Genomic DNA, 27,288 nt, shown 5'->3' on the forward strand with positions numbered 1-27,288 from the left:
GGGTTACCAGGAAGCATTCATGTATTCTTACTTTATTCTCTGGGTTATAATCCATAGTGCTTATCATGATGTTTGCATTGTCTCAGATTTGACTGGTGGGAGCCCCCTCGAGCTGGCTTCTCTGTCCTTTTGACAAGCCCATCTGTTTTGTTTTTTTTTTTTGAACACTTCCTTACTTTCTGGCACAGGAAGATAGTCCAGATTTTCTTGTACTTGATCAGCCTTAACTCTCAAGTTAGCATTTCTCCATGGAGTCTTGATTCTTCCTAGTGGGGAGTCCTGCTTCTTCTTCTCTTGGTGCTGAGAAACCAAATTACAGGCACTAGGAGTCCTCACTGCTACTGGGGTGTCCCTGCCTTGGGGCCCTTTCTCTGGAGCTAGGAAACACACGCACATATTTTAAAATTGTGAGTTCATGTCGGTGCCTCTCATTCCAATCCATCACCCCTGGGTTATTCCTGAACCTTCCCTATTTTATCTTTTTCTTCCCCACAGTGGGAACCTTGGCTCCCAACAGCGTTTATAGACGTACTCACTTGTTCAATCCTACAAAACACATAAGAGAGGTTCAGAATTGCTATAGCTGTACTAACACCCCCTGAACCTGAGCGTTCAAGATTTGTTTGCAGATTGTTTTGTTCTCTGAGGGCCTGGGTATCTATCTATCTATTTATCTATCTCACATTATTGTATTCAGAAGTCACTGGGATTAGTTCCTATTTTTTTGGTCTTCTTTGTGGTTCTGTTCTTTGTTTGAAATACAGTTAGGTTCACTTGCTTCTGTTTGTATTTGGTTTTAGTTCTCTCCCCTATCCTTGTTGATTTAATTTTCTTTATGAATATGTAAACCGTCGACAGGAGTTCCCAAATCAAAACTATGCCAAGAGGTAAGCCACAGAAACATCATTTCCTCACCATCTCTTCCACTTCGTTCCCATTCAGCCCCCATAGTTTCTGGTTATCCATCCTAGGTTTCTTGTTACAAAAGTGTATGTGTTTGTGTGTGTGCACGTGCACACATACGCATGCACATGTATTTATACATACATATATATGTATGTGCGTATTACAGTAATATATACACACATTATATATGTATGTGTGTATATATGTTTATATACATTAATACATATATACACATTATGTATATGTACAAAAAGTATATATATATATATAAAATTTCCTCTTGTCTTTCTCCTGAAATAACCCTTTTACGCCTAACTCTGCAAAGACACTTCCATAGGACTAGAAAACAGATTAGCGTGGTCACAATCATGAAATTCACACAAACTTCTGACCCCCACCACAAAGTTAGGTCAGCACTCTTAGGAATATTCTGGGTTGGATGTTTCACTGCATTCCTTTTTTATTTATTTATTTGTTTGTTTTTGGCTGTGTTGGGTCTTTGTTGCTTCCTGCTCATCAATCTGGCTTTCCTTTCACTTGGTACCTGTTTAAAATCCCTTTCACCGATTGCCGCTAATGAGGAAGGTCCAACTTTCTAAGGCCCAGGAGCCTCCCTTCTTATTGGGGAAATGTGGGGCTTAAAGGAGGGCCGTCCAGTGATGAGGGTGTTAGAAATGGTATCTGTTTTGTTCTCTTGGCAGGAGTTGCAGCTCCTGCGGGACACGGTCAGGACCCTCATGGTCTCCTCCACCTCTGCCTACACCATCAGGTAGGGCCCCTGGAGGCATCCTAGATGACTCAGTCCATGCATTTTCTTAAGGAAGTGGTGGGAAGGTTCCAAACTCAAGAAATAGATTGTCAGAACATCCTTTTTTTTTTTTTTTATAAGGTGCCCCTTTCTCTCCCACCTCCACTGATTTCCCAGCTTCTCGGGCAAGGTCCCTCTCCTTGGGTGTATAAATTAACCTCTTTAACCCCAGTCTGTTAATGGCATGTAGCACATAGGGATGTAGAAAGGCTTAAGGGGAATTCCCTGGCGGTCCAATGGTTAGGATTCCGCACTTTCACTGCCATGGCCCAGGTTCAATCCCTGGTCTGGGCACTGAGATCCCACAAGCCACAGGGCGTGGCCAAATAAATAAATAAAGAGACTTAAGGGACTTCCCGGGTGGTCCAGTAGTTGAGAATCTGCCTCCCAATGCAGGGGATGCGGGTTCGATCTCTGGTCGAGGAACTAAGATCCCACATGCCTCGGGGCAACTAAGCCCGAGCACCACAGCTAGAGAGAAGCCTGTGTGCTGCACCTAAGGCCCAATGCCGGCAAAAATAAACAAATATTAAAAAAAAATAGAGAGACTTAAGTAAGTGCACATAGCAGGGGGCCAGGTCGTAGGAAGCATCAGTGAATGACTGTAATTAGATTGATATTTGTCAGTATTGGTTGAAAGGGACAGAGATTCTCTCAAGCCACCTTCAGATAAAGGATCATGTTGTGTGGAGTCTAGAAGCCCCAGCTGCTCTGCATGGACGTCTTTCTCTGCCTCTGGGCTCTCCTGGGTTCCATGCTCTCTCTTATCCCATCTCTGCTCCTTTCTGAGCTTCAGCCCTGTTCTCTTGCTCCAAGTGGTTTCTTACCTTCTATTCAGTGTCTTGTTTCTACCACATGACTTCTGCTTATCATGGTTCATGAGTCCTCATGACATCGGTTATAGTCCAAATCTACTTTATGGTTTCTGTGATCTTTCTTTCTTTGTTCCTCTTTTTTTTTTGCGGTACACGGGCCTCTCACTGTTGTGGCCTCTCCTGTTGTGGAGCACAGGCTCCGGACGCACAGGCTCAGCAGCCATGGCTCATGGGCCCAGCCGTTCCGCAGCACGTGGGATCTTCCCGGACCAGGGCACGAACTCGCGTCCCCTGCATCGGCAGGCGGACTCTCAACCACTGCGCCACCAGGGAAGCCCTCCTCCTTTCTTTTCTTTCTTTCTTTCCGTCCTTCCTCCCTCCCTCCCTTCCTTCCTTCTTTCCTTCCTTCTTCCTCTCTCTCTTTCCGTCTTTCCTTCCCTTCTTCTGTCTTTCCTTCTTCCTTCCTTCCTTTGAGTTAAGATGCACATAAAATGCACCTTTTAAAAACTTATGTATTTATTTATTTATTTTTGGCTGCATTGGGTCTTCGTTGCGGCGCGCGGGCTTTCTCTAGTTGCGGCGAGCGGGGGCTGCTCTTCATTGTGGTGCGCGGGCTTCTCACTGCGGTTGCTTCTCTAGCTGTGGAGCGCGGGCTTTAGGCGCATGGGTTTCAGTAGCTGTGCCGCGCGGGCTCTAGAGCACAGGCTCAGTAGTTGTGGCGCATGGGCTTCGTTGCTCCGCGGCACGTGGGATCTTCCTGGACCAGGGCTTGAACCCGTATCCCCTGCATTGGCTGGCGGATTCCTAACCATTGCACCACCAGGGAAGTCCCCAAATTCACCATTTTAAAATGTACCATTCAGTGGCATTTAGTACCTTGGTAATGTTGTGCAATCATCACTTCTGTTTTCATCACCCCCAAAGGAGACCTGTAACCATTAAGCGGTTATTCTCTCTTTCCCTCTTCCCCAACGTCCTGGCAACCACTAGTCTCCTTCCTGTCTCAACGATTTACCTATACATCTGCCTTTCTGTAAATTTACTTTTCTGTTTCATGCAAATGGAATCATACAACGTGTCCTTTTGTGTCTGGTTCCTTTCACTCAGTGCAGTGCTTTCAAGGTTCACCCATGTTGTAGCATCTCTCAGTACGTCATGCCTTTTTATGGCTGATTCTGTAATTTGTTACCTGTGGTCCTCCATGACCTCTTCAGAGCCTTGACTCATGGCTTCTGTTCACGCATAGCTCTGGCTTCTTCCTAACTTGGCCTTCATAACATGACCTTTTGTGGCTTCTCTCTATACACCCTTTTAGCTTCGGCTTCCCGCTGTCCCCTTCTTAGCATTTCCCAATTCAGATTCTGAGGAGAGAATCTGACTGGCCCGGCTCATCTTTTCTGCCACGCCCCACAAGTGATGGTCTGCTGGTCTGTCTTTGCATCACCAGGATCTAGCCTCTGCCAACAATCCTCCAGCTGACTGCAGTGGGCAGCCTAGCCGGGTGCAAAGATAGGGTGGTTTCCGTTAAAGGCAGGGGGCAGCTGTCAGGACCAACACTTCTGTCAGACCAGCCATTGTCTCCAGTGCTTCCTTGCTGGCTGATCTGGGCAGGTCACTTCCCCTCTCTGAGCCTCAGTTTCCTCTACTGTGACATGGCAACAATAATGGTATCTACCTCATGGGCTGCTGTGGGGACTTATGGCGTGCTGCTTTAGAGCATCTCCTGCAGGGCCAGGCTCTTGGGAAGTTGGGTTCCCTCTTCCTGGCCTTTCTGTTGACCTGAAGCCCAAGGCACAGAAAGAACTGTGAGTCCTAATCCCTGAGGGGCTGCTAGAGGGGTCGCCGGGGGCTAGGGCTGGTGGGTGCCAGGAGAGGACTCCCACCAAGGAGGACCGACCTGAGTAAGCCTCAGAGGAATTTGAACAGAGCAAGAAGCTAGTGCCCTGAGTCGAGGCAACCAAGGTTGGCAAAGGTGTGGAAAGGGGAGCTAGAATGGTCCATGGGCAGGGACCTGAGGCGACTGACCTGCTGTTCTCCCAACCTAATGACCCTCTGACCTTTGATCCTGTGACCTGTGAAGTAGGCTTGGGGCACTCTGAGTTTACAGTTGGCTGCACTACGTTTAAAAGCTTAAAAGCTCCACCTTCGGCCAAGCAGGCCAGGGGAGTTTCAGTGAGTGAGCCCCCTGACTCTGCCCCATAAACCCATCCTGACCCACCCCTAGGAAACTAGACAGTTTTCTGCCTTTTGTGACCACTGGGTAACGGCAACCTGATTCTGTCCCATCCCTGAGACCCCAGGCTGACTGTGCCCCATCCACCACCACCCCCAACCCCAGGATGACCCCACGCGTCCCTGTGACTCAAGACTGACCCTGCCCCATTCACCCTCCAACCCCAGGCTGACCCCGCCCCTCCCTGGGCCCCAGGATGAACCCAAATCCAACCTCCAATCTCCCTGACCCGGGTCTAACCCCCCACCCCTCCCAGGGAGGAGGCGAAGGCCAAGTTAGGCATGCTGCGGGAGAGGGCAGAGAAGGAGGTGGCCCAGAACGACACGGAGGTGCAGATCTTGCAGCGGCAGATCGCGCACTTGGAGCAGCTGCACCGCTTCCTCGAACTCAAGAACAGCGATCGGCAGCCGGATCCCGCCATCGTGGAGAAGCGCGAGCAACGGGGTGAGGCCGGGGCCGCCACCTCTGCCTGCAGCAGGCCGGGCCAGGGGAGGGGCGGAGCGGCTCGCTCCAGGTCTCGCCGCGGGGCGGGGCCGGCCGGAGGGCGGGGCTGGAGGGGCGGGGTCTGCGCGGCTGCGGTGTTGTTGCCCCCTCCCCACCAGCGTGCCCAGCCAGGCCCCTCCGCCCTGGTGGCCGCCCCGGACGCCGACCTCACTGCCCCCTCATCCCCCAGCCCGGGAGGTGGCCGAAGGCCTCCGGAAGACCTCCCAGGAGAAGCTGGTGCTGCGCTACGAGGACGCCCTGAAGAAACTGTCCCAGCTGACCGGGGAGAGCGACCCGGACTTGCTGGTGGAGAAGTACCTGGAGTGTGAGTCCCTGGGGGTAGGGGGTGGGGATGGAAAGGGCGGGGAGGAGGGGGGGCAGGAGCACGGCGCCCAGCCCCCCGGAATCCAGTGCAGACTGTGCTCTGTCTCGGTCACCGAGGGCCTCCGCTTCGGCCCTGGGGACTCCTCCACCTGCGCTGGAGGGACCAGGAATCAGGCTCCGCCCTACTCGCCACTTCCCGTCCGCCCTGCCTCCGCCCCTCTCTCTACCCCGCCTTCTCCCCAGTCTCTCTCCCACCCACGTCTCGGGCCTACTGACCGCTTCCTTCTCTGTGTGTCTCCACCCGTCTGCATCTCTCTGTTCTCACTGAGTGTATCTCCGTCTTTTTCTTTCTGTCCAATTTCCCTGGCGTGTCTGCCTTCCCGCCTCCCCCATCCGTCTCCCCCTTCCCCGTTCCCTCCCTCCTCCGCCTCCCTCATTCCTGGGCCTGCGGGTCACCCTGGGAATCTTCCTCTCAGCCTCTGTGTGCCTATCTCCGTGTCCCTGTTGCTGTCTTTCTCCCGGTGTCTAATGTTCTCTCTTTACCCACCTTTACCGTTTGCTCTCCCTCACTTCTCTGTTTCTCTGTGTCTCTCTCGGCATTTCTGTGACTTTCTCTCGGTCGCTCTCTCTTTCTGTCGCTCTGCCTTGCCCTGTATTTCTCTCTGTTGGCCCCTGTGTCTATTTCTTTGCCTATATCTCTCCGTCTCTGTCTCTCTTTGTCTCTGTGTCTTTGTTGCCTTTCTCAACATTTCTTTCTCTGCCTTTCTGTGTGTGTCTCTCCGTTTGCTGGTCTCTGTCTCTCTGGACCCTGCCTTTCCTGACTCGCCCCCAGTGGAGGAGCGGAACTTCGCAGAGTTCAATTTCATCAATGAGCAGAACTCAGAGCTGGAGCGTCTGCAGGAGGAGATCAAGGAGGTGAGCGAGACCCGCCCCTCCCCCTCCCCCTCCCCTCCCCTCCCCTCCCCTCCCCCTCCCCTCCTCCACCCACGTTGGCGCCCCCTCCCGAGCTGGGCCCAGCGTCGCGCCCCTGCCCCTGTAGATGCAGGAGGCCTTGGAGAGCGGGCGCCGCAGCGAGGAGGACCGTCGCTCGAGGCAAGAGCAGCAGCTGGCCGAGTTGCAGCAGCGCGTGGACGAGGTGCACACGGAGGCCGAGAACCTGGAGGCCCGCTTCCAGAACTTTCGCGGGCAGCTGGAGAAGCTCAAGACCGGTGAGCACCCGCCCCGGCTTCTTCATCTGGAAGGATGCGATGAGCAGGCGGAGAGCCCTGCCCGGGCCGGCCACGCGGAGACATTCCGCGGACCACTCTGTGCACTCCCTTGTCATCTGTCCCATATCCATCCGACCATCCATTCACTCATCCTTCATCCATTCTGCGTCCAGCCAGCCAGCCATCCTTCATCCAGCCATCCTGCATCCATCATCCATTCATCCTTCCAGTGTGGAGTCCATGAGAGTCAGGCAGCCCTGGGTTTGAATCCCAGCTCCACCACTTGTGAACTTTGGTGTGTGGTTTCCTCTGTTGGAGCCCCTCCGGAAGTGGAATGGCAGTGCCTAGTTTGTAGGGTCGGCATGAGAATTAGATGGGATGAGGGATGGAGAGAGACTGGGAGGTGGCAGTGGTGGTGGGGAGCAAGCAGGAGGGCCACCTCGCGCTGCGCGGTCGGAGCTCAGGTATTGGCAGACCCTCTTTCCCTCTGTTGTAGGGACTGCGGTGACAAGCCCTGTGCTAGGTAGTGAGGACCGGCAGGGGGAGGCGGGGAAGATGGCTGACACGGGCTCTGGATACTCGTAACCCAGGGGCTGGGAGGGAGGACACCTTGGGCCCTGCAGGAGGAAGGGTATGCCTTAACTCAGAGTGGAGTGCAGGACCAGGATTTGGGGGTCCCAGTGCAGAACGAAAATGCGGGGCCCCTTGTTTACAAACTGGCAAGAATTTCAAGAGACAAGAGCAGAGCATCAAACCAAACGTGGGCTCCTTCTCGGCACAGGGCCCTGTGCCCATGACATTGGCTCTGCTGGGCTCACAGGGGAGGTCTCCTGGGAGCCATGATGCTTGAGGCCGATTTTGAAGGATGAGTATTTAACCAAACAACTGGGGAGAGGGGATGCTCCCAGCAGGCGGGGCCAAGGCTCAGAGTTGCATGCAAGGAAGGCAGGTTCTTCGTGCAGAGAGGGCGTGGGTGGGAGTTGAAGAGGGTCAGATCCTAGACGGATGCCAGGCTGAGGCTTTTTCCTGGGGGTGCTGGGGAGCCATGGGAGGGCTGTGAGCAGGAGAGGGGGGTGGATAGGAGGGAGAGGGATGAGGATGGAGAGGGAGAGAGGGAGCACAGAGGTGTCGGGGGTGTGAGGGCTGAGGCACTGGGGTCTGGCCCGGTGAGGGTGCAATGCGGAACCTGGGAGGAGGAACTGCTCTGGGGGGTGAGCCTGACCTCAGTGTGAGCGGTATTGCGGACTGTTCGGAGAGGGACCCCAGGAGGAAACTGAATATGAGCCTGTAGCTCAGGTGGGGGAGGCAGGGGAGGGTGGTAGGGATGCCACAGGCTGGGTGCAGATTTCTGTCAAGGTCATGGGTGCATCTTATTTCATTCACAATAACCAGTTAACTAAATACAAGCAGGCCAATTGTGAGAGCGGGTCACAGCCTTGGTGCTGCTGTGAATTTCCTCCGCTTTCTCCCGTGGAGCACATGTGTGTGTTTCTGTGGGAGAAGCACATCCTGAGCTGTGGACTCGCTGGGTTGGGTGGAAGCTGGGTGATTCTGAGCCGTGAGCAGAGGACTGGCCGTGTGGAGGTGCCCTTGTCACGTTTTCCTTGGACTTCCCTCGCTTTTTGCCCTCTGTCATCTGGAACCCGGTGGGTCTGAACTTGGGCAAGTCCCTTCGCATCTTTGAGCCTTGCTTGGGCAGCAGGGCCTTGAGGAGAGGAGAGGGTGGCACCCCGTGGGCACCGGATCCATGATGGCTTGTCCCCTCTGACCCCAGATATCCAGCACCTCTTCACCAGGGCCCAGTGTGACAGCACGGTCATCGATGACCTCCTAGGGGTCAAGACCCACATGAGAGACCGGGACATAGGCCTCTTCCTGGGCCTCATAGAGAAGCGGCTGGTGGAGCTCCTGACGGTGCAGGCCTTCCTCGAAACCCAGGTTGGGGTGCAGACGGTGCAGAGGGGGACAGGGTGCCGGGGCCTTGGAGACGGGCCTGAGCAGACCACTGGCTTCTCCACCCTCCAGAACAACCTCTCTGCCAGCTTGCCTGACGCTGCCCTCCTGGTGCTGGGCCAGAGCTCCGAGGATCTTCCCAAGAAAGTGGCCCCACCTCAGCCCCCTGACCATCTGTGAGCCAGAGGGCAAGGGTCAGGGAGCTTCCACGGGGGGCAGAGGACACAAGGGAAGGGAGGGTTTTCAGGTGTGGGTGGGCCCCCGGGACTGGAGGGTGAGTGGGGCTCGGGGCCGGGGGGAGTAGAAGATGAAGTGGGTACTTCGTGGGAATCAGGAGTAAGGGCTCCAGGGACATTCGATGGGGCCCTGGGTGGACCCGAAGGGGAAAGGGCGCTCAGAGCCCGGCGCACGGCTGAGGGTCTCAGGGCCTAGCAATGAGACGCCATCGGCCTTCTGAAGGTCGAGGAGTAGAGTCCCTTCCTGCCTTCCACCCACCTTAGTGAGGACCCCCCAGGCTTTGAGGCCAACGACGACTACCCGCTGAGCGAGGGGGAGCTGCTGAGCTATGTGGTGAAGTCGGTGAGGACGGGTGCCCGCGGGAGCGGGGCGGCTCTTCCTCCTCTGGGGCCCTAACTCGCCTCCCCCGCAGCTGGAGGCCCGGGAGCAGGCGAAGGGTCAGTACCTGAAGCAGCAGGCTGAGGCCGTCACGAAGGTGGACAGCACCCCGAGCGTGACCCTCTCCAGCACCCAGGCCAGCTCCAGCCTGCCCCTGCTGCCCAAGAGCCCCAGCGCTGTCCCCGGCTCCCTCACGAGCCACAGGGCTAGCAGCATCCTGGCGTCCAGCGGAGGCCGCGCCACCAGCTCCAATGTCGGCCGTGTCAGCTTTAGGGACCCCAGCTCCAGCGCAGGCCACGCGACCTTCGGCTCCACCAGACCCGTCACCGGGGGACTTATGTCCAGTCGGGGCTCGACTGAGGGCCGAGCGATCGTCAAATCCCCCAACTCTAGCAGCTACCCGGGGTCCACTGGATACTTGGGGCCCAGCAGAGGCCACGAGAGCTTTGGGGGCCCGGAGAGCAAAGGCCCTGAGTCAGAATCGAGTGGAGGCCTCAAGCCCAGCAGAGGCCAAGTCTCAAGCACTGGCCCTGCCTCTAGCACCGGCCGGGTCTCCACCACCAGCAAAGATTCCCAGAGCAAATACTAGGGGCACCCAGCCCCAACCCGGCCTCTGGCTCCTTGCAGGGCCTTCTCTGGGTCTCTGCCTCTTAATTTCCCCTATGCCTCTCCATCTTTCTCACCCAGCTCCGGGTGACCTGCCTGCACACCTGTCTGCATCTCCCCTTCACTATGTCTCTGCATCTCTTCCCATCAGCTCCCCGTCATCTGTCGCCTGGTTCCCCTCTCTGTTTCCAACCTGCCCTTCCCTTTCGGTTCCCTAATCTTCTGTTCTCTAGGCTTCCCGTTCAGTGTGTCTCTGTCCTGTCTCCATGTTTGTCTCCCCATCTCTACTCTGACCTCTCTGATTATCCCCCCCACCTCCTGTTTCGGCTTCCCCATTTCTAACTCCCTCTCCTCTCCTCCATCTCCCAGCCCTCCTCGCATCTCATGTCCTTGTCTCTGTAGCTCCTCATTCCTTGTCCTCAAGAGTCCCCAGTACTGACCAGTGGGGGAAGGATGGGGGCAAAGACATCAGGGTCAGCATGAACTGTGACCATAGGAAATAAAGGCCAGAGTCTGATTTTTACCCCAGCCTGGTTACAAGCGTATATGTGAGTGAGTGAGCATAAGACATAGCTGTTTCCTCTACCTTTGGCCCAGGAGAAAATGTATGACCCTGTCCCTATTCCCTGCCATTCATTCATTTACTCACTTTTTTTTTTTTTTTTGAGACTTGCACATTTCAGGCTCTACTGAGAACCAGAAACTGTATCAGTCAGGATAGGCTGGGTTATGCTGCAGTAAGAAGCAACCCCAGAATCTCAGTGTGTACCTTTAAAATTTTTTAATTTATATTTTGGAATTCTTCATATCTCAAGAGAGGGGACTGAAAGCAGCATGTCAACCTTGCTACCTCAACATTGCACAGGAAAGAAAAAAACTCCAAATTGCCCACCACGTCGTTGATTAATTAGCTTTTATCAAGACATACAAACAATATAAATAGTAACAACAGAAAGAAAGTATTAAAGAAAAATAAGGGACCTAGAACTCATTTTGTTCTCACAAATGCAGTTCAACACACAGGCTTTATAAGAATGCTTTAAGAACACAAAACCATCTTCAAAATTGGACTCAAAAAATGGGACAAAATTGGAGGTGACTCTCGCCTGTGTGTTGTCGGGGCTGCGAGCAGGGGTCGCCACCTTCTACTCTCAGCCATCCCGGAAGTTGTCATCGGTGGGCCTGGCACCGTTTGCTAATTTAGTACAAACGTGGGCTCACTAGTTCTGTTTGTAAGATAATTAATCCATCAGAGTCATGGGATTTAGTTTCCCATCGTGAGGGAAAGGGCTATCGATCTTGTGATCTAATGAGAAAGCTTACCTGTATTTATTCAGTTTACAGGCAGGATGTTAAAAGCAGGGCCGCAAATGATCAAGACAACCCAGCAGGGTGAAAGCCTTCTTCTGGAGGGAATAGTCACTGGACCTGACCACAACTCCTACAGTTTGGGGCATGGTAGAAAACATTTTTGTTGAAATCACTTCTGAGAAATATTCGTAAGGAACAGGAGATGTTGGAGTGAATTATTAATTTTCAAAGTCTCTTTAGTGCACAGTACAAAGTTAATAATTTTGTAAAAGTTCTCCCCTTCACACCGTATCAAATCAGATCCTTTGAATTAACGATATGATGCAGAATCCCATCTCTTCCCTAACAGTTGCAGGGGAGGGGGACTCTCCATCTCTTTTCCCGTTGATTTGACAAACATTTATTGAGTACTTACTATGTGCCATACAGGGTACTAGGCTCTGGGGATATAACAGTGAACAAGAAATTTAAAAACGGGTATTTCAGGAAGGCGATGGAAATGGCAACTCCCTAGGATGGGACTTCTGGAAGTTAGGCTGTCATTCTCACTTTCTCCTTTGGGACCTGGGAAGTCTCATCTTGGCGGGGGGCAGAGTCATGACGACCGGCCCTGTTTGCCATCCCAGAGGGACTTCCTCTTTCTCTCCTAAGACAGGACAATGAGTACAGAGAACACAGACCCTCAGGTCTCCCCTCCCAAAGTGGTCTCAAACCCCTATAGCAGGAGGCGTTCAGCCTTAAACACCCCACCCCGAGTCTCAGCCACCTCAAGGGTCCTAGAGCTACACTGGGCAGAGCCTCCCCTGGTCCAGGGGCTGGGCTCACCATCTATGGATGGTCAACCTTGTGGCAACAAGCTCAGAAGAGAACTGAGGTCACTTAAAGAAAAGTTGGAGAATCAAACCCAGAATCCTCTTTGTTCCCAAGTAAGACAGCACTACCCTCGGGGTCACAGTCACATCCCCTGTGGCTCAGGGTGGAGAGAGAGATGGAGGACGCAGGCTTGCTGGGCCAAGGCTGTAGCTAGGAGACAAAAAGTGTGGGCTGCTGATACCTGCTTTCAAGTGGGGGCGATTTTTGTGGCGGTGACAGTGGTGATGTTGGTGATGGCCGTAGTGGGGATGGCGATGATGATGGTGAATGAAGGTGGTGACAGTGATGATGATCACGATGTGATGCTGACGGTGACAGAGAAGGGGATGTGACGGTTATGATGACGACCGTGGTGACGATGGTGATGGTGGTGATGGTGACAGTGGTGTTGGCAATGATGCTGCGAGTGCCACCTCAATGTAGGTTCTTTATTGCTGTCTCAGATTCATTTTGTAACATAAGAAGACTTGCATTTTTTAAGCCTGAGCTCGGGAATGTCATTCATTTACATTATACAGTAATAAGAAAACAGCAGACCAGTGCAGCTCAATCTTATGGGCAAAATGGAGAAAGGACTAAATTAAATTATACTCAATAGCAGTGAAATTTGGAGCATTTAGTGATTTCTGTGCTTCAGGACTGAGGCAGAAACTGGCACTGTCGCATACAACCTGTGTGGATTTGGACAAGTGTCTTCACCTCTCTGAGCTCCGTTCATCTTGAAGTCAGAGGGGGAGTCCCTGGAGGTGTGATCAGGGGATCTGACTAACATTTAAAAATAGGAATACAGTAGAATAAAAAACATCATGCAGTACAGGGTGGTATTTGATGAAACCATGTTAATGTGAAATGATTTCTTACTGCGCGTCACGGCCAGAAAAGTTTGGAAGCCACTGGTAGATGGCACCCATCATCATACACTGATTTTCAGACAACCGCCCACTAATAACACCCGATATCAACTCCCTTTCAGATGTCGATTCCACTTCACCCAAAGCAAACGTTCCGGGTCTCCCAGCGGCTCTGTCTTAGCAGGACTCCGCCGCCAGGTGGCGCCCGTGCCCCGCTGTGAGCGGATTCTTCTCCGTCCTGACTCAGCCCAAGCTGGTGATTTCCTTGGGGTCCCCCCTCGCCCCGAGGATCGAGTTTACTGGGACTAAACGTCTTGACCACGAATAGAATTCCCCGAGCAGAGCACGGCAGGAGGGCGCAGGCGGTCACGAAGGGATGTGGCCATCCGAAGATATCCACTCATCCCTTCTTGATTCCACAATGTTCATTAAATGCCTGTGTGCACCAGCCGAGGTACCAGAGCTCACATCCTGATGGGGGGGACGGACAAGATCCCACATTCAAGACCCCACCAGTATAGGGAAGCCTACGCACCTAGTCCGGTGCAGGACGGCACGAGGTAGAATCTCGCCCGCCCCCAGCCGGCTGTGACCTTGGGCAGCTTGCTTAGCCTCCCTGTGCCTCAGTTTCCCCTGCTACAAAACGGGACTAATAGCACCCACTTCATAGGGTTGTCGTGAGCATTAAATGAGTTAATAATTGTAAAGTACTTAGAAGGGGCCTCTGTCTGTTAAACCCAGTGTTTAAAATTCTCATTTGACAGGGCTTCCCTGGTGGCGCAGTGGTTGAGAGTCCGCCTGCCGATGCAGGCGACGCGGGTTCGTGCCCCGGTCCGGGAACATCCCACATGTCGTGGAGCGGCTGGGCCCGTGATCCATGGCCGCTGAACCTGCGCGTCCGGAGCCTGTGCTCCGCAACGGGAGAGGCCACAACAGTGAGAGGCCCGCGTACCGCAAAAAAAAAAAAAAGAAAAAAAAAAGAAAACTTAAAACAAACCAACAAACACTTAATGAACTTTGACAAATGGCACTCTTCCAGGACAGGTAAACTACTTATTTTGTTAGACTTCCTAAGGATTCTTTGATCTATGAAAAACACCTCTCTGAAGAAAATACTATTCACGACAAAGAAGGGACTGGCCAAAGGTTAGGTCACTAGTCTATCCAGTGGGCTAGCACAAGTCCATTGCATTTCCTTCTTTTGATTGAGATGTAACAGCCATACATTAAATTGTACCAAGTGTATGTGAATAGCTGGATTAATTTTATGTATGCATATTAATTTCTAAAATATCAGAGGAAATCATACAACTCAATAGCAAAAGAAAGAAAGAAAAAACTGATTTAAAAAGGGCAAAGAACCTAAATAGGCATTTTTTTCCAAAGAAGATACACAAATGGCCAACAGGTATATGAAAACATTCTCAACATCACTAATTATCAGGGAAATGCAAATCAAAACCAGATATGGAAAAAAGGGACCTTTGTGCACTATTAGTGGAAACGCAAATTGGGACAGTCATTTTGGAAAACAGTACGGAAGGTTCTCAGAAAACTAAAAACAGAACTATTGTTCTGTAACATCTTATGGAAAAACCCAAATGAACCTTTTGGCCAACCCAATACCATATGATCCAGCAATCCCACCTCTGGGTATTTCTCCAAAGGAATTAAAATCAGAATCTTGAAGAGATACTTGCTCTCCCATGTACATTGCAGCATTATTCACAATAGCCGAGACATGGAAACAAACCTGAATGTCCTCTGGCGTCTTTAAAAATTTAGTCCTTGCTTTGATTTTCAACAGTTTGACTATGATGTGCCCAGGTGTGGTTTTCTTTGTGTACTTCCAGTTTGGATTTTGCTGAGTTTCTTGAATCTTTGAGTTAATGTCTTTCATCAGTTTTGGACAATTCTTAGCCATTATTACTTCAAATTTTGCTTCTCCCTCAATGTGTTTCTCCTCTCATTTTGGTACTTAAGTTATGTGTATGTATGGCTTATATTCATATATATATATATGTTCCTTATATCTTTTATCATTTATTCTCTTCTGTGTGTTTTTCTGTTTTGTTTTGTTTTTCAATTGCTCTCCATGCTTCCATTTGGCAATTTCCTATTGACCTGTCATTGTATTCATGAGTCCCATCTTATCATCTTATTCAGGACCCAGTATACAATTAAACCTATTCAATTAACTTTAGTTTCACATTTTGCATTTGCCCAAAATCTTGATTTGATTCTTGTCTAGATTCCAATTCTCTGTTGAAATGTGCCCTTATTTCATCTGCTTTTTGATCTTCCCTATTTTCTTTAGCAGCTTAGCCACAGTTAATTTGAAGTGTTCCCTGCTCATTCCAATCTGGGTAATATATTGATCTCTTTCCATCATCAGTTTTTTTTTTTTCTAATTATTTATCAAATTTTCTGCTTCTACCCCTGCTGATGAAGTTTTAGTTTTAAGTCTGACGTTATAGATAAAATGACTGTAAATGTACCACATATCTTCCCCCAGGACAGGTTTCTGCTTTTTATTTTATTTATTTATCTATTTATTTATCTAAATATCTATCTATTTATTTATTTATTTTTGGCTGCATTGGGTCTTTGTTGCGGTGCGCGGGCTTCTCATTGCGGTGGCTTCTCCTGTTGTAGACCACAGGCTCTGGGCGCATGGGCTTCAGTAGTTGTGGCTTGCAGGATCTATAGCGTAGGCTCAGTAGTTGCAGCGCACGGGCTTAGTTGCTCCACGGCATGTGGGATCTTCCCAGACCAGGGCTCGAACCCATGTCCCCTGCATTGGCAGGCGGATTCTTAACCACTGCGCCACCAGGGAAGTCCTCACTTATGAATTTAGATGCTTAAATAAAATATTGGTGAAGAGAAATCATTAAAACAGAGGATACTATAAGCAGGTGAGATTTATTCTAGGAATATAAGGATATTTCTGCTCTTTTTAATGTACTATAGTTTATCATATTATTAGGTCAAATGAGAAAAATCAGAATCATCTTAATAGATGCCAATAAGACATTTGATAAAATTTAAAATGCAAGCCTGTCAAAGGCACAGCTGCATATTAGGGCGGGGAGGACTAAGACCTTTAAGGACTTGACCTTAAACTGTGATGCCACATGGATAGGACCCACCTTATGATGCCTCCCAGGCAAATCCCTAGCTCCTCCCCTAATGCTATTAAGCGTTTACATAAATTCCCAGAGCGGGGGTGGGGGGGTACGACGGGACGGGACCGGACCTCTAACACATTATGGAGGTGAAGCTGGGGACTTGAAAGAAACAGCATTCAGAAGGTGAGAATCCATGGAGCTGAGGCCAGACCAAGAGGTGGGAGAAGAGAGTTGAAGGCGCTCTGGAAATGTCCCAAATCACCAAGATCACAGCCCCAGTGACCGCAACATACTTCCTTGGGCTGAACTTTGTCCGTAAGTTCAGCTCTCTCTTCAGAGAGCACATCTGTGAAGGGCTGAGAGTAGGGTGTGGGTGGGTGGGAGGCAATACTGATGTTCTGAAAAATCCCACAAACCACCCAGGGGACATCTTTAGCACCCAGGGGACACCTTCAGTACCCAGGGGACCTCTTCAGCACCCAAGGGACATCTTTGGAATCAGCTGCATGATACCTGGGCTATTACTGGCTTAAAAAAATACTGTCTGCAGAGCTGATCTCAGAGCTGGGATGGGACGACTCAGATATTGTGGACACCACTGTGGCCACCATCCCATAAGCTATCTTATCACACTTCCAGCCACCTGCAAGGCAAGGTCTATGAGAGTGGACGTCCATCCAAAGGTAGGGCTCATGGAGCTGATGCTAGGGTCGAAGGGAACACTGTGGATGCTGTGGAAAGGCCTCCAACCATTACAAGTTGATCTGACAGATGGGGACCAAAAAGCAGCCAACAGAGATGGGACGCCCACCTGAAGTGCAGGTCACGCCCATGTCTGGCAAAATGATTGTTCCTAAAATGCCATACACCACCAACTAGAAGATCTCAGCACCAATGGTTGTGCTGTGCTATGCCTGCAAGGACATAACCCAGGGTGTCCACAGTGAACAGTTATCCATCCATCTGTGAACTTCTTTAAATTTGACAAGAGTCACCAGCAAGGCCTTAGTACCAAAGGTCTACGTACAGGTGGTGGAGGAGGACCCAGAAGCGCTCACATTCAAGAAAGGCTCCTACAGCTCCTACCTGCATTTGTGGCTACCCTCATATTCTTTATGCCACAAGCCACCAATGGGACATCCTCACCACCAGATGACCTCATTACCACATTGACATTTTAGTAAATGAGGAACACTGACACAGCTACAGGGCCACCTAACAGGTTATACATGGTAGCCGCTCTGATTTGATTAAAGTTATTACCATGTACATTTATACCACATAACCAGTGTGCTCGGTTGGGTATGTGCACTTGCTACCCTGGAATGAGATTTATAAACTTTCGTCTTGGCTTTGCAGGGGAAAAAAAAAAAAGGTTTTGTTAAAGGCCCTCTGCAAAGTCCTTCTCAAGAATATTAAGTATATTAAGTGGCTTACGTGGGCATCAGTGGCAATTCTTCAAATGTCACAGCCACTACCGGGCACCCTTCATGCCTTCATACCTTAGACCTGTGCTGTCCAGGATGGCAGCAGCTAGCCACCTAGCTAGGGTAGGGCCGCTCGACCGAATGCACGCGGAGGTGAGAGGCCAGCGCATTGGACTGCTTGAAGGCCTTGGTGCACAGCGGGCAGACGAAGGGCCGATCGCCCATATGCACGCGCTCGTGCACCCGCAGCCTGTGGCGGTGGGTGAAGCGCTTGCTGCACACCCTGCAGGAGCGCGGCTTGTTCTCACAGTGCTGCCGCCGGTGCAGAAGCAGGGCCGGCCCGGCCGCGAAGGCCTTGCTGCAGTCCCGGCAGGGGAAGGGCCGCGAAGGGGCGTGCAGAGGCTCGTGGCGGTGCAGCTTGTAGGGGGTCTTGAAGCGCTTCGGGCAGGACGGGCAGGGGAAGGGGCGCTCGCCCATGTGGAGGCGGCGGTGCTCCTGGGGAAGAGGACAGCACCGGGAGTGAGGAACAGTGGCTCACCTCTGCAGGACATGCCTCTCCAGGTAGATTCACCCCTACTCCTTGCAGGTCTCCGAGAAAGAGACCAAATGAAGATACACATACCAATTGTCTAAAGTTTTTTAAATTACAAACCAAACTATTAAATAAAATACGTTCTTCCTCCCCGCTCTGACAAATAGACCTTCACAATGACCCGGAAGGCCAGGTTCAAATTTATCTTCTTTGGAATCCTCAGAGTTCCACACTAGAATTTGGTGGCTCAGGAGAGCTGGCGGGGGTTTCCCAGGCCTCGGGGGATATCGCACCCACAGAAGGACAGCCCAGTCCAAGCCTCCCTTCCACCCGTCCAGCCTAGAGGTTGTGCACACAGGTGGGGCAAAGTGCACCCTGGGGATGGTGGATCCAGAGAGCCCTGGAAGCAGCCTTTGGGCCCCTTGGGTAGGGAATCCCAGGCTCTCTTGTCCCCTTGGCCACACAAGAAGGGGCAGCAGGAGAGGGTCATGGCAGCATCCAGTAACAGGAGAGATCCAGGGTAGCTCTGAGAGCTGGGCTGCCTCCAGACTAACTCCCAGCCTCTCCTTTCCTCCCATCATGGCCCTCAACACACCTCCCGCCTCCCCACCCCTCCCCAGCCATGGAAGCCTCCCTTTCCATTACCTTCTCCTCCAAATCTGACCCCTATCTCCTTCTTACCTTCCTCGAAAACCCATCCCCAATTTCCTATCATCTCATGATCATCCCAGCTGCTACCTCCCTGAGTGCCAAGACCACTTTCTCTAAGCCTCTCCCCTCACATCTTTCCTGGGATTCTTCTACCTTCTAGCTCACCTCCACATACATTTAACCCCTCCCCGCCTCGGCCTCCTGGTCACCCCGCCCACTTTCCCTTCAGGCCCAGCTCTGCTCTCCCTCTTCCGGTGGGCTCTGCCTCTCCCCACCGGCTCCCGCTGACCCCCAGTCCAAGGCCCTGTTCAACCTGGTCCCAGAAACTTCCACCCCTTCCTTCATACCTGGCCCTACCTTAGGTCCATTGCCTTGCCCGGCCTTTTCCCCGCAGGCCCCGCCCCTCGCAACAGGCCCCGCCCACCTCGGGTCCACCGCTCTCCCCTGCCCCTTTCGCGTACCCCAGCCTCTCGTCGGCTCCGCCCCCCTCTCCGCACCTACAGGTTGCTGGCTCGCTTGAAGCGCTTGCCGCAGGCATCGCAACCGTGCGGCCGCTCGTCGCTGTGCACCGGCCGGTGGCCCTTGCAGTCCGAGTGGCGTTTGAAGGCGGCCGCACACAGGCCGCAGCGAAAGGGCCGCGCCGCCGTGTGCACCACCTCGTGGCTCAGCAGCTCCCACGCGCGCTTGAAGGCCTTCCCGCAGGCCGCGCAGCTGAACTGCCTGGGCCGCGCCAGCCCCTCCCGGCCCTCGGAGCCGCTGCGAAGCGAGCCTGGCTCCTCCTTACCTGAGCGCTCCTCCGCAGAAACGTCGGGAACCAGGCGCGCAGTCGAGTACGTCCCGTGCTCGTCGATGAGCTGCACCAGGGCCGGAGCCTCCGCCTCGTCTCCTCCGGGCGCCTGGAAGGGAAGAATGGGCTTAGTCCTCGGGTCATCCCCCCATCCCACCCCTGCCCAGACATGACTGTGGATTTGGGGCTGCAGCCGCCTCATCTGTAAAATTGGCAGATAACGGGACCGCCCTCCTGGAGCGGCAATGCGGATTAAATGGGTTAAGATTGAAATTCTACTCCCCCCCACCCCCCCGTCCCGTCCCTCCTGACGCCTTCATTTCAGGAAAAGGCAGCTCCTTCTTTCCTTCCAAGTGCTCGGGGCAAAAACCTGACACCCCTTTTGCACACACCTTCATCTAATCTCTCATCAAGCCTGTTGGCTCTAACTTGAAAATACAGGCAGAATCGGGCCACTTCGCACCATCTCCACAGCCAGCACCCTCCTGTGAGCCAAAATCATCTCTCTGCCGGGCTATTGCTGTGGTCTCTTCTCTGGGTTCCCTGCCTCAGCCGTCCACCCCTCAGGTCTGTTCCCCACGCAGCCGCCAGAAGGCGCCGGTTAACACCTAAGTCAGCTCAGAGGCCTCCCCTGGTTCCCCTCTAACTCAGGGAAAAGCCCAAGTCCTGACGACCCAGGAGGCCCTGCATGACCCGCCTGTGTCCCCTCCTTGACCTCATCTCTTGCCTCCTCCTCTGGCTCACTAGGCTCTGGCCACACTCAAGCCCTCCTCACGGACTTGGTGCCTGGAACCCTCTTCCCCTCCACAGACGCACAGTTCCTCCCTCACCTTGGTCAGGTCTTTGGTCCAATGTCACTTTTCCCTGAGGCCTCTCCTTACCACTCTATCTGAAATCGAAACTCATGCTACCCCTCCGATGCTTCCTACCTGCTTCCTGGCTTTACTTTTCTCCATAGCACTTATCTTTGGATGTGAGCCTGGAACTGCCTGTGTCCATCTTTTGCACCCTGTGGGAAGAGTCAACCTGGCAATGAAATATCCATAGAGGAAAACAGTCCCAAGAAAAGAGAGAGACAGCTTCCTAGATCTAGACAGCACCTAGATCTAGCTTCACCTGAAGCATCCTTTCCTCCACTCTTTGGTTAGGTGAGGCAATATATTACCTTTTTTTGCTTAAGCAAGTTTGAGTTGGGGTTTTCTGTCATATGGTAGGCTGAATAATGGCCTGTAAATATATCCTGGTCCTAAATATCTAGAACTTGTGAATGTTGCCTTAAATGGTAATAGGGACTTTGCAGATGTGATTAAATTCAGGATCTTGAGATAGGGAGATTATCCTGGATTATCTGGGTGACTGTGAATGTAATCATAAGTGTCCTTATAAGAGGGAAGCAAAGGGAGATTTGATGCAGAAGAAGAAGGTGATGTGACTACTGAACCAAAATACTAAGCTGCTGGCTGTGAAGATGGAAGAAGGGATCAGGAGCTAAGGAATGCAGCTCTAGAAGATAGAAAAGGCAAGGAAATGGTTTCTCCTCTAACGTCTCCGAGGGAGCACAGCCCTGCTGACACCTCGATTGTGGCTCAGTGAAATTCATTTTGAACTTCTGATCTCCAGACTGTAAGTGAATAAATGTGTGTAGTTTTAAGTCACCAGATTTGTGGTAATTGGTTTCATGGGAAACCAATACATGCCATTGGCAGCCAAGACCCCACAGAGGAGACACAGCTAAAGAAAACCCACCTTTTATTTGGCGTTTATGCAGCGCCTTCTGGATACTAGGCACCAGACTGAGTGCTCACAATAACCCAGTCTTCTGCAGGGAGACTGAAGCTCAGAGAAGGTGAGTCACTTGCCCGAGGTCACAGAGCTTGGGAGTGGAAGAGTCAAGATTTGAATCTGGAAAGTAACACTAAAGCAGCCCTCACAAACCCACACTCATCTGTGAATTTGGGGATGGTGTTAGAGATAACCTTATTAGCTAATATTTATTTGATACTTAGAGGGTGTAGGCACTGTTCTGAGCAATTTGTGTGTATTAACTCCCTGAACTCACTCTATGAGGTGAGGACTCTTATAATCCCCATCTGACAGATGACAAAACTGAGGCTCAGAAATTAAGAAATATCCGGATCAGATCATAGAGCTGGTAAGAGGCAGAGGTGGGATTTGAACCCACAATATCATACCCTTGTAATAATGAACCTTCATTTGATAGATGGGGACCCACGCATTGGCAGGCGGATTCTTAACCGCTGCGCCACCAGGGAAGCCCTAGAGTTAGGGTTTTTTATGAAGACTAGCTTGAAGGCAAACGTTTCATGAAAGCCTGAGAAGTAAAGGAGGGAAAGGGGATAGGAAATGCCTGGGGTGGGATGGGAATGCCACGTTAAAGGGGATGGCCTGGGAGGGCCCGCTGAGAAGGTGACACTGAAGCAAAGACCTGAAAGATGTACACGGAGGAGGGAGCCCTCATTTTCTCCAATGGCTCTCAAGTTTGAGATCCAGCACAATCATACATCCATCACTGTTCTAGGTACAGAAATAATGAATACATTCATTGTGCTCTGAATCGGACACCATCTCCTGGCATCCCCACAACAGGGAAGGTTTCATTCTCACAGAAGCAGAAACTAAGGCTCAGAGCAGCGTGTCCATGGGCCAAGACACAAAGCCAGGAAGTGATAGATCTGGGAATCAAATTCACAGCTGCCTAAATCTCTATTCCTGCTAAGACCTGACTCCTGGGGTGGGTGGGCGTCGGGGGGCTCACCTCTTCTTCTGGGACCTCAGGCTCCTCATGGTGTATCCTCAGTTGAGATGGACTGAATCCCAGAAAGTCTGGGGGGTCTCCAGGACCCACTTCTCCACCTCCCGCCTTCATGGGGTGCGGTCTGTCCCAGACCCAGTCCCTGGCTCTGGAGGCTGAAGTGAGGGTGAGGTGGGGCTGCCGTCGGTCAGCTCCAAGGGGGCTGAGGAAGAGAAAAGAGAGGTGACAGTGAGGGTTTTCTCTAAGCTGCTGGAGTTGGGAGAGAGGTCTCCTCCAAAGTCTCATCTGCCCTGGGGGCCCAGGGAGGCCCTCTCTCTCCAAGACCCTCCTTGGAGGGACGGCAGATATTCCCATGGCCTCCACCAACAGCTACACACTGTACTCTCCAACCCCATAGCCCTGAAACCAGCTCATGCGTGTCCTCACCCAGCCTCCTCCAGGCCTCCTTGCCTCCAGTCTCCCCTCTCCAGTCCATCCCCCACGTGGCCCTAGAGGAGTCTTTCTGGCCTCCAGAGCTGCTCTTGCCTCTTCCCTGCTCACTTTCCTCCCATGGCTCCCCAGAACCCCCAGTAGAAAAATGAGCCCTTCGGGACTTCCCCAGTGGTCCAGTGGTAAGGAATACACCTTACAAAGCAGGGGACGCCCGGTTCGATCCCTGGTCGGGGAACTGAGATGCCACATGCCGCGGGGCAACTAAGCCCGCATGCCTCAACTAGAGAAGAGAAAACCCGCATGCCACAACTACAGAGAAGCCCGTGCACCACAGCGAAGAGCCCAGGCGCTGCAACTAAGACCAGATGCAGCCAAAAATAAATAAATCTTTAAAAAAGAAAAAAAAAAAAATTAAGCCCCTCAACCTGGCATTCAAGGCCCTTCACAATATGGCCTCTTGGACTGAACCTTTGTCTTCCTCACTTCACTTCCCTCTCCCCAGCTAGCCCAATGAGCCTCACAGTACCCAGGGCCAACCACAGCTGACAGCACCGGAACCTCACTCCCAAGCCCCCTGGATGACCTGCAGACCCCTCACACTCATGACATCTGTGCAGACCTCAGAGTCCTCCTCCAAGCACGCCCCTCCTCCTGGGGTCCCCATCTGTGCCCATCACTGTCCCAGCAGCCTCACTGCCACCCAGTCGCTGGGTCAGGTTCCCAGGGAGTTCTCATCCCTCCGTCCTCCTCCTTCCTACCCCCTCCCTGATCTGTCAGTCTCCCAACCTTCCCACGTTTTCTGTCTTTTATTCTCCCCTCTGTCCCCATGGCCCCTGCCACAGCTCAGGTCTTTTTTTGTTTGTTTGTTTTTTGGCTGCGCCACACGCATGTGGGATCTTAGTTCCCTGACCAGGGATCGAACCCTCATCCCTTGCAGTGGAAGCACGGAGTCTTAACCACTGGACCGCCAGGGAAGTCCCAGCTCAGGTCTTCTCCCCTCCTCCGGGATCATCACCCCAGCCTCCTCTCTGGCCTCTCACCTCCAACCTCCCCGATCCAGTCCGTCTCCCACACAGCCCCAGACAGGTCTTTCTACACCCAGAGCTTATCTTGCTCCAGTCCTGCTCACAACCCTCCCATGGCTCCCCAGGATCGTGGGACAGCGTCAGGCCCCTCAGCCTGGCAGTCCAGTCCCCTTTGATATGTCCCCTGCATACTCTCCAGCATCACTCTCGATGTATTTGCCCACGGACCTTACATTCCAATGGGCAGACCCTCCTTCTGCAAGTGGATCCTTAACTCTTCCATCATGGGGCGTTTGCACCTGTTGTTGGCCCACATCTCAGAGCCTCTGTCAGAATCTAACTCCTGCTTCAAGGCACAGTTCAAACCTGTTACCCGCGCACACACTCACCGTGACCCTCCGCATTCATACACGCAGAGGTCACTCCCAAGCACTGCCCAAATCTCCCCATGCAAACAATGGTCTCTCCCAATTCATCCCCCTCAGTCGGACACACAATGAACTCGTCATCCGAACCTCCCACCTCCCCACCCAATGAACTCGCCCATCCAGAGATCCCCGCCTTCTTTCCCTGGCAAAGGTCTTCCAGGCCCCGCCCCCTGCACACAAGGGTCTCCAGGAGGCCTCCCCACTCTTCTCCCAACTGTTTGGACCCTCTTTCCCCCCTTCCCCCCATTTTTCTCCTGACTTCCGTGACAATGATCTCACCCGCCAAATGGGCCCTTCCTCACTCAGGCCCGCTCCTCCCACCCCTCTGCTGGAAACTTGGTATGTCCTGGAGTGATAGAAGGGAACGGGAATCAGGCGAGACCATTACCCGAGTCTGTGTGTGCGGGGAGAGGCATGAAGGGAGTCTCTTCAACTAGGGACTGACGAGACCTCTGGCTCCCCCGGTGCCTTTCAGATGCGACCCGTATCTTCCCAAACTTCGCCGCCTCACCTTTCGGCCCAGGTATACTGCCGGTTCACCGGGGTCTCCATTTACTGGAGGACTCGGGGCAGCGGCGCTTCCGGCCACCTGAATGCGCATGCGTAGTGCATTTCGGGTACCGTGGCTGGTTTTTCTCAGGAGGTTGAAAAGGGGAGTCTTCACTCCCTCTGCAGCGTCACCAAATTCCCCTCAAACGTCAACCCACTGCTTCAGTCTTTCAAAAAGAAACGGGAAGGGCAGATATATAGTAACATCCAGTTACTGATGTACTTAGCATGGGCTAAGTATAAGCACATTATTTTCAGTTCTCAAAACAGCCTTGGTTAGTTACTATTATCCCCATTTTCCACATGAAGAAACTGAGGTTCAGCGAGAAGGAGCGTCAACAAATGCGTGACAGCCGTATTGGGAGCCTGCTGTGCATGACTTCATCCAAGCACTCTTTCTGCTAAAATGAGAACCACTGAAAAAGTGCAGGGGCGGAGGTTGAGCGGGAAACTACCCTCCTCTCTGCTGTGTCCTTAGGCAAGTTCCTGAACCTCTCTCATTTAATTTCCGCAGCTGGAAAACGGGCACAATGGGGGGTTTGGGGTGATCCTCTAGGTAAACCACCTGGCACAATGTCGTTCAGGGCTAATTAAATATCACCATGGGGGGCAGGCATAAGATGTTGATGAGTGAAGAGGGCCATATGGGGAGCTATGAAGAGAGTTCTTTTTTTTTTTTTTTTTTTTACGGTACGCGGGCCTCTCACTGTTGTGGCCTCTCCCGTTGCGGAGCACAGGCTCCGGACGCGCAGGCTCAGCGGCCATGGCTCACGGGCCCAGCCGCTACGCGGCATGTGGGATGTTCCCGGACCGGGGCACGAACCCGTGTACCCTGCATCGGCAGGCGGACTCTCAACCACTGCGCCACCAGGGAAGCCCCAAAGAGAGTTCTTTACTACCCACACAGAGAAGAGTTACTGCTACCCGTCTCCTGCCAATTGTTGCTACAAAAACACATAGTCTGAGATGGCGTGCTTCAGCAGACTGGATTTCAAACCATTTTTTTGGAACCCAGAGTTCTTCCCAGGTGCATGAGGCCAAGTTGGGGGACGGGGTGGGGCAGGGAGGCAGGACCCTGTGTATCCCAACTCCTGCTTTAACTTCAGTAATAATTTTGATGATGACAGTCTTCCAAACACATCCCATGTGTTACCTCAGTTATTCCTCCAAGAAACTTACGAGATGGATACTACTGTTATTTACATTTTACAGATGAGGAGACTGAGGCACTGGACGTTTAATAATTCTGCAAATTACAATGTATTCCATGGAACATCCCAAGTCCTCCTCTACCACCCCCTCATTTGTTTTCTAATGTAACCCTTGAGCCCCAGTTCCTCTTTTATCACCTAAATTCCTGGTATCTATTCCTCTTCTATGTCCCCCAGCTCCACTATGAATATGTTTCTCTAATACCCCCAATCTCCCCTGTAATATCACTGCTTCCAAATTTGGAATCGCCTCTATGCATTTCATCAACATAATTTATGGAGTGTCCCCTCTGTGCCAGGCACACTTCCGGGCCCTGGAATTTTTCATGGTAAACAGCACAAGACCTCCCCCTAGTGGGGAAGATGGACAATTAAATGACAAATTATGGACAAGATAATTTTAGATCCTGATAAAGTTTCTGAAAGGGGAATGGAATAGTTGATGGTGGTGGGAATGGGGTGGTGGCTACTTTAAATAGGGCTGTCCAGGGGATCCTCTTCTGGGAGGTGACATTTAAGTCTGAAAGGTACAGAGTTGGATGGGCAATCCAGGCAAGGAACGGCAGGGGCAAAAATTGGATTAAGCCGGTCCTGTTTGGGGAACGGGGTGGAGCCCGCTGTAGGTGAGGCAGGAGGGCAAGTGATAAGAGATATGGCTGGACAGTTAGGAACCGGGAAACTCCACATTCGCCATAACATCCCAATTCACCCTATATATCAGCACTGGCCAACAGAACTTTCTCCAATGATGGAAATGTTGTAGATCTTCAGTGTCCAATACAGTGGAGCCATTGAGTATTTGAAATGGAGTGAGTGTGACTGAGGAACTGAATTTTTAATTATATTTCACTTTAATTAATTTACTTTAGCCACATGTGGCTACCTGCTAGGGTATTGGACAACATAGCTATACAACTTCCCATTACACCTCAAGACATCAACCTCTTCTTATAATTCCCCCACTCTCCCAAAACATCTCAGTGTTCCCTACAAGCTTCCACTAGCCCCTATAAGAATCCTGTAACAACTGTACAAATGTTCGAACAACCCAATTCTCGGTTCCTTTTACATATGAATTCACCAAAACACTCCCAATCCCTTAGTATCTCCCCAACACCGCCTATGTCACACCGATTCCCCCATCACACTCTCCGTTCCTCCATGAGCATCTCAGTTCCTCTGCAGTTACTCTATTTCCTCCTAAGACAGTCCTTAAACACCTTCATCTCACCCCGCCCCCTTCCGCTCCAGGGTTACCATGGCAACGCACTCGCAGCCATCACGCGCGCCTAGCCTGGCCCATCACCATGGAAACCGGAGAGGTCTCCTCCACGCCACCACCCCACGCTGAGATGGCTG

The 27,288-nt window shown here is 52.0% G+C and overlaps 2 protein-coding genes and 1 long non-coding RNA gene across 8 annotated transcripts in view; 1 reads left to right on the forward strand and 2 right to left on the reverse strand.

Annotated features, from left to right (window-relative positions):
* Positions 1–10,479, forward strand: part of ODAD1 (outer dynein arm docking complex subunit 1) — a 31,757-nt gene extending 21,278 nt beyond the window's left edge. For 3 of the 5 annotated variants that reach the window (XM_060130648.1, XM_060130644.1, XM_060130645.1), the window contains 9 exons: positions 1,608–1,675; positions 5,019–5,206; positions 5,436–5,570; positions 6,402–6,484; positions 6,609–6,777; positions 8,552–8,715; positions 8,803–8,906; positions 9,231–9,309; positions 9,380–10,479. In XM_060130648.1, the coding sequence (XP_059986631.1) occupies positions 1,644–1,675; positions 5,019–5,206; positions 5,436–5,570; positions 6,402–6,484; positions 6,609–6,777; positions 8,552–8,715; positions 8,803–8,906; positions 9,231–9,309; positions 9,380–9,934 (1,509 nt within the window). In that variant the 5' untranslated portion in view covers positions 1,608–1,643 and the 3' untranslated portion in view covers positions 9,935–10,479. Of the gene's footprint in view, positions 1–1,607; positions 1,676–5,018; positions 5,207–5,435; positions 5,571–6,401; positions 6,485–6,608; positions 6,778–8,551; positions 8,716–8,802; positions 8,907–9,189; positions 9,310–9,379 lie in introns of all 5 variants that reach the window. The other 2 variants (XM_060130646.1, XM_060130647.1) reach the window with 2 other exon arrangements.
* Positions 10,480–10,847: 368 nt separating this feature from the next.
* Positions 10,848–15,386, reverse strand: LOC132510089 (uncharacterized). Its single transcript, XR_009537228.1, has 2 exons — positions 11,275–15,386; positions 10,848–11,177 (listed from the first exon to the last, which is right to left on the reverse strand). It is a non-coding gene; the product is annotated as an uncharacterized LOC132510089 (long non-coding RNA).
* An 868-nt stretch (positions 15,387–16,254) lies between these two features.
* On the reverse strand, positions 16,255–24,686 carry LOC132510088 (zinc finger protein 358-like). 2 transcript variants are annotated; one of them, XM_060131842.1, is made up of 5 exons: positions 24,558–24,686; positions 22,288–22,486; positions 19,509–19,620; positions 17,617–18,036; positions 16,255–16,470 (listed from the first exon to the last, which is right to left on the reverse strand). In XM_060131842.1, exons 2-4 carry the CDS (start codon positions 22,314–22,316, stop codon positions 17,656–17,658), a joined length of 522 nt encoding a protein of 173 aa, XP_059987825.1. In that variant the 5' UTR covers positions 22,317–22,486; positions 24,558–24,686; the 3' UTR covers positions 16,255–16,470; positions 17,617–17,655. The 2 variants fall into 2 exon arrangements, with proteins under 2 accessions (XP_059987825.1, XP_059987824.1); XM_060131841.1 differs by having other exon boundaries at positions 16,255–18,036.
* Between the last annotated feature and the right edge of the window lie 2,602 nt (positions 24,687–27,288).

Source organism: Lagenorhynchus albirostris, chromosome 19 (assembly GCF_949774975.1).
Source record: "Lagenorhynchus albirostris chromosome 19, mLagAlb1.1, whole genome shotgun sequence".
Taxonomy (NCBI): domain Eukaryota; kingdom Metazoa; phylum Chordata; class Mammalia; order Artiodactyla; family Delphinidae; genus Lagenorhynchus; species Lagenorhynchus albirostris.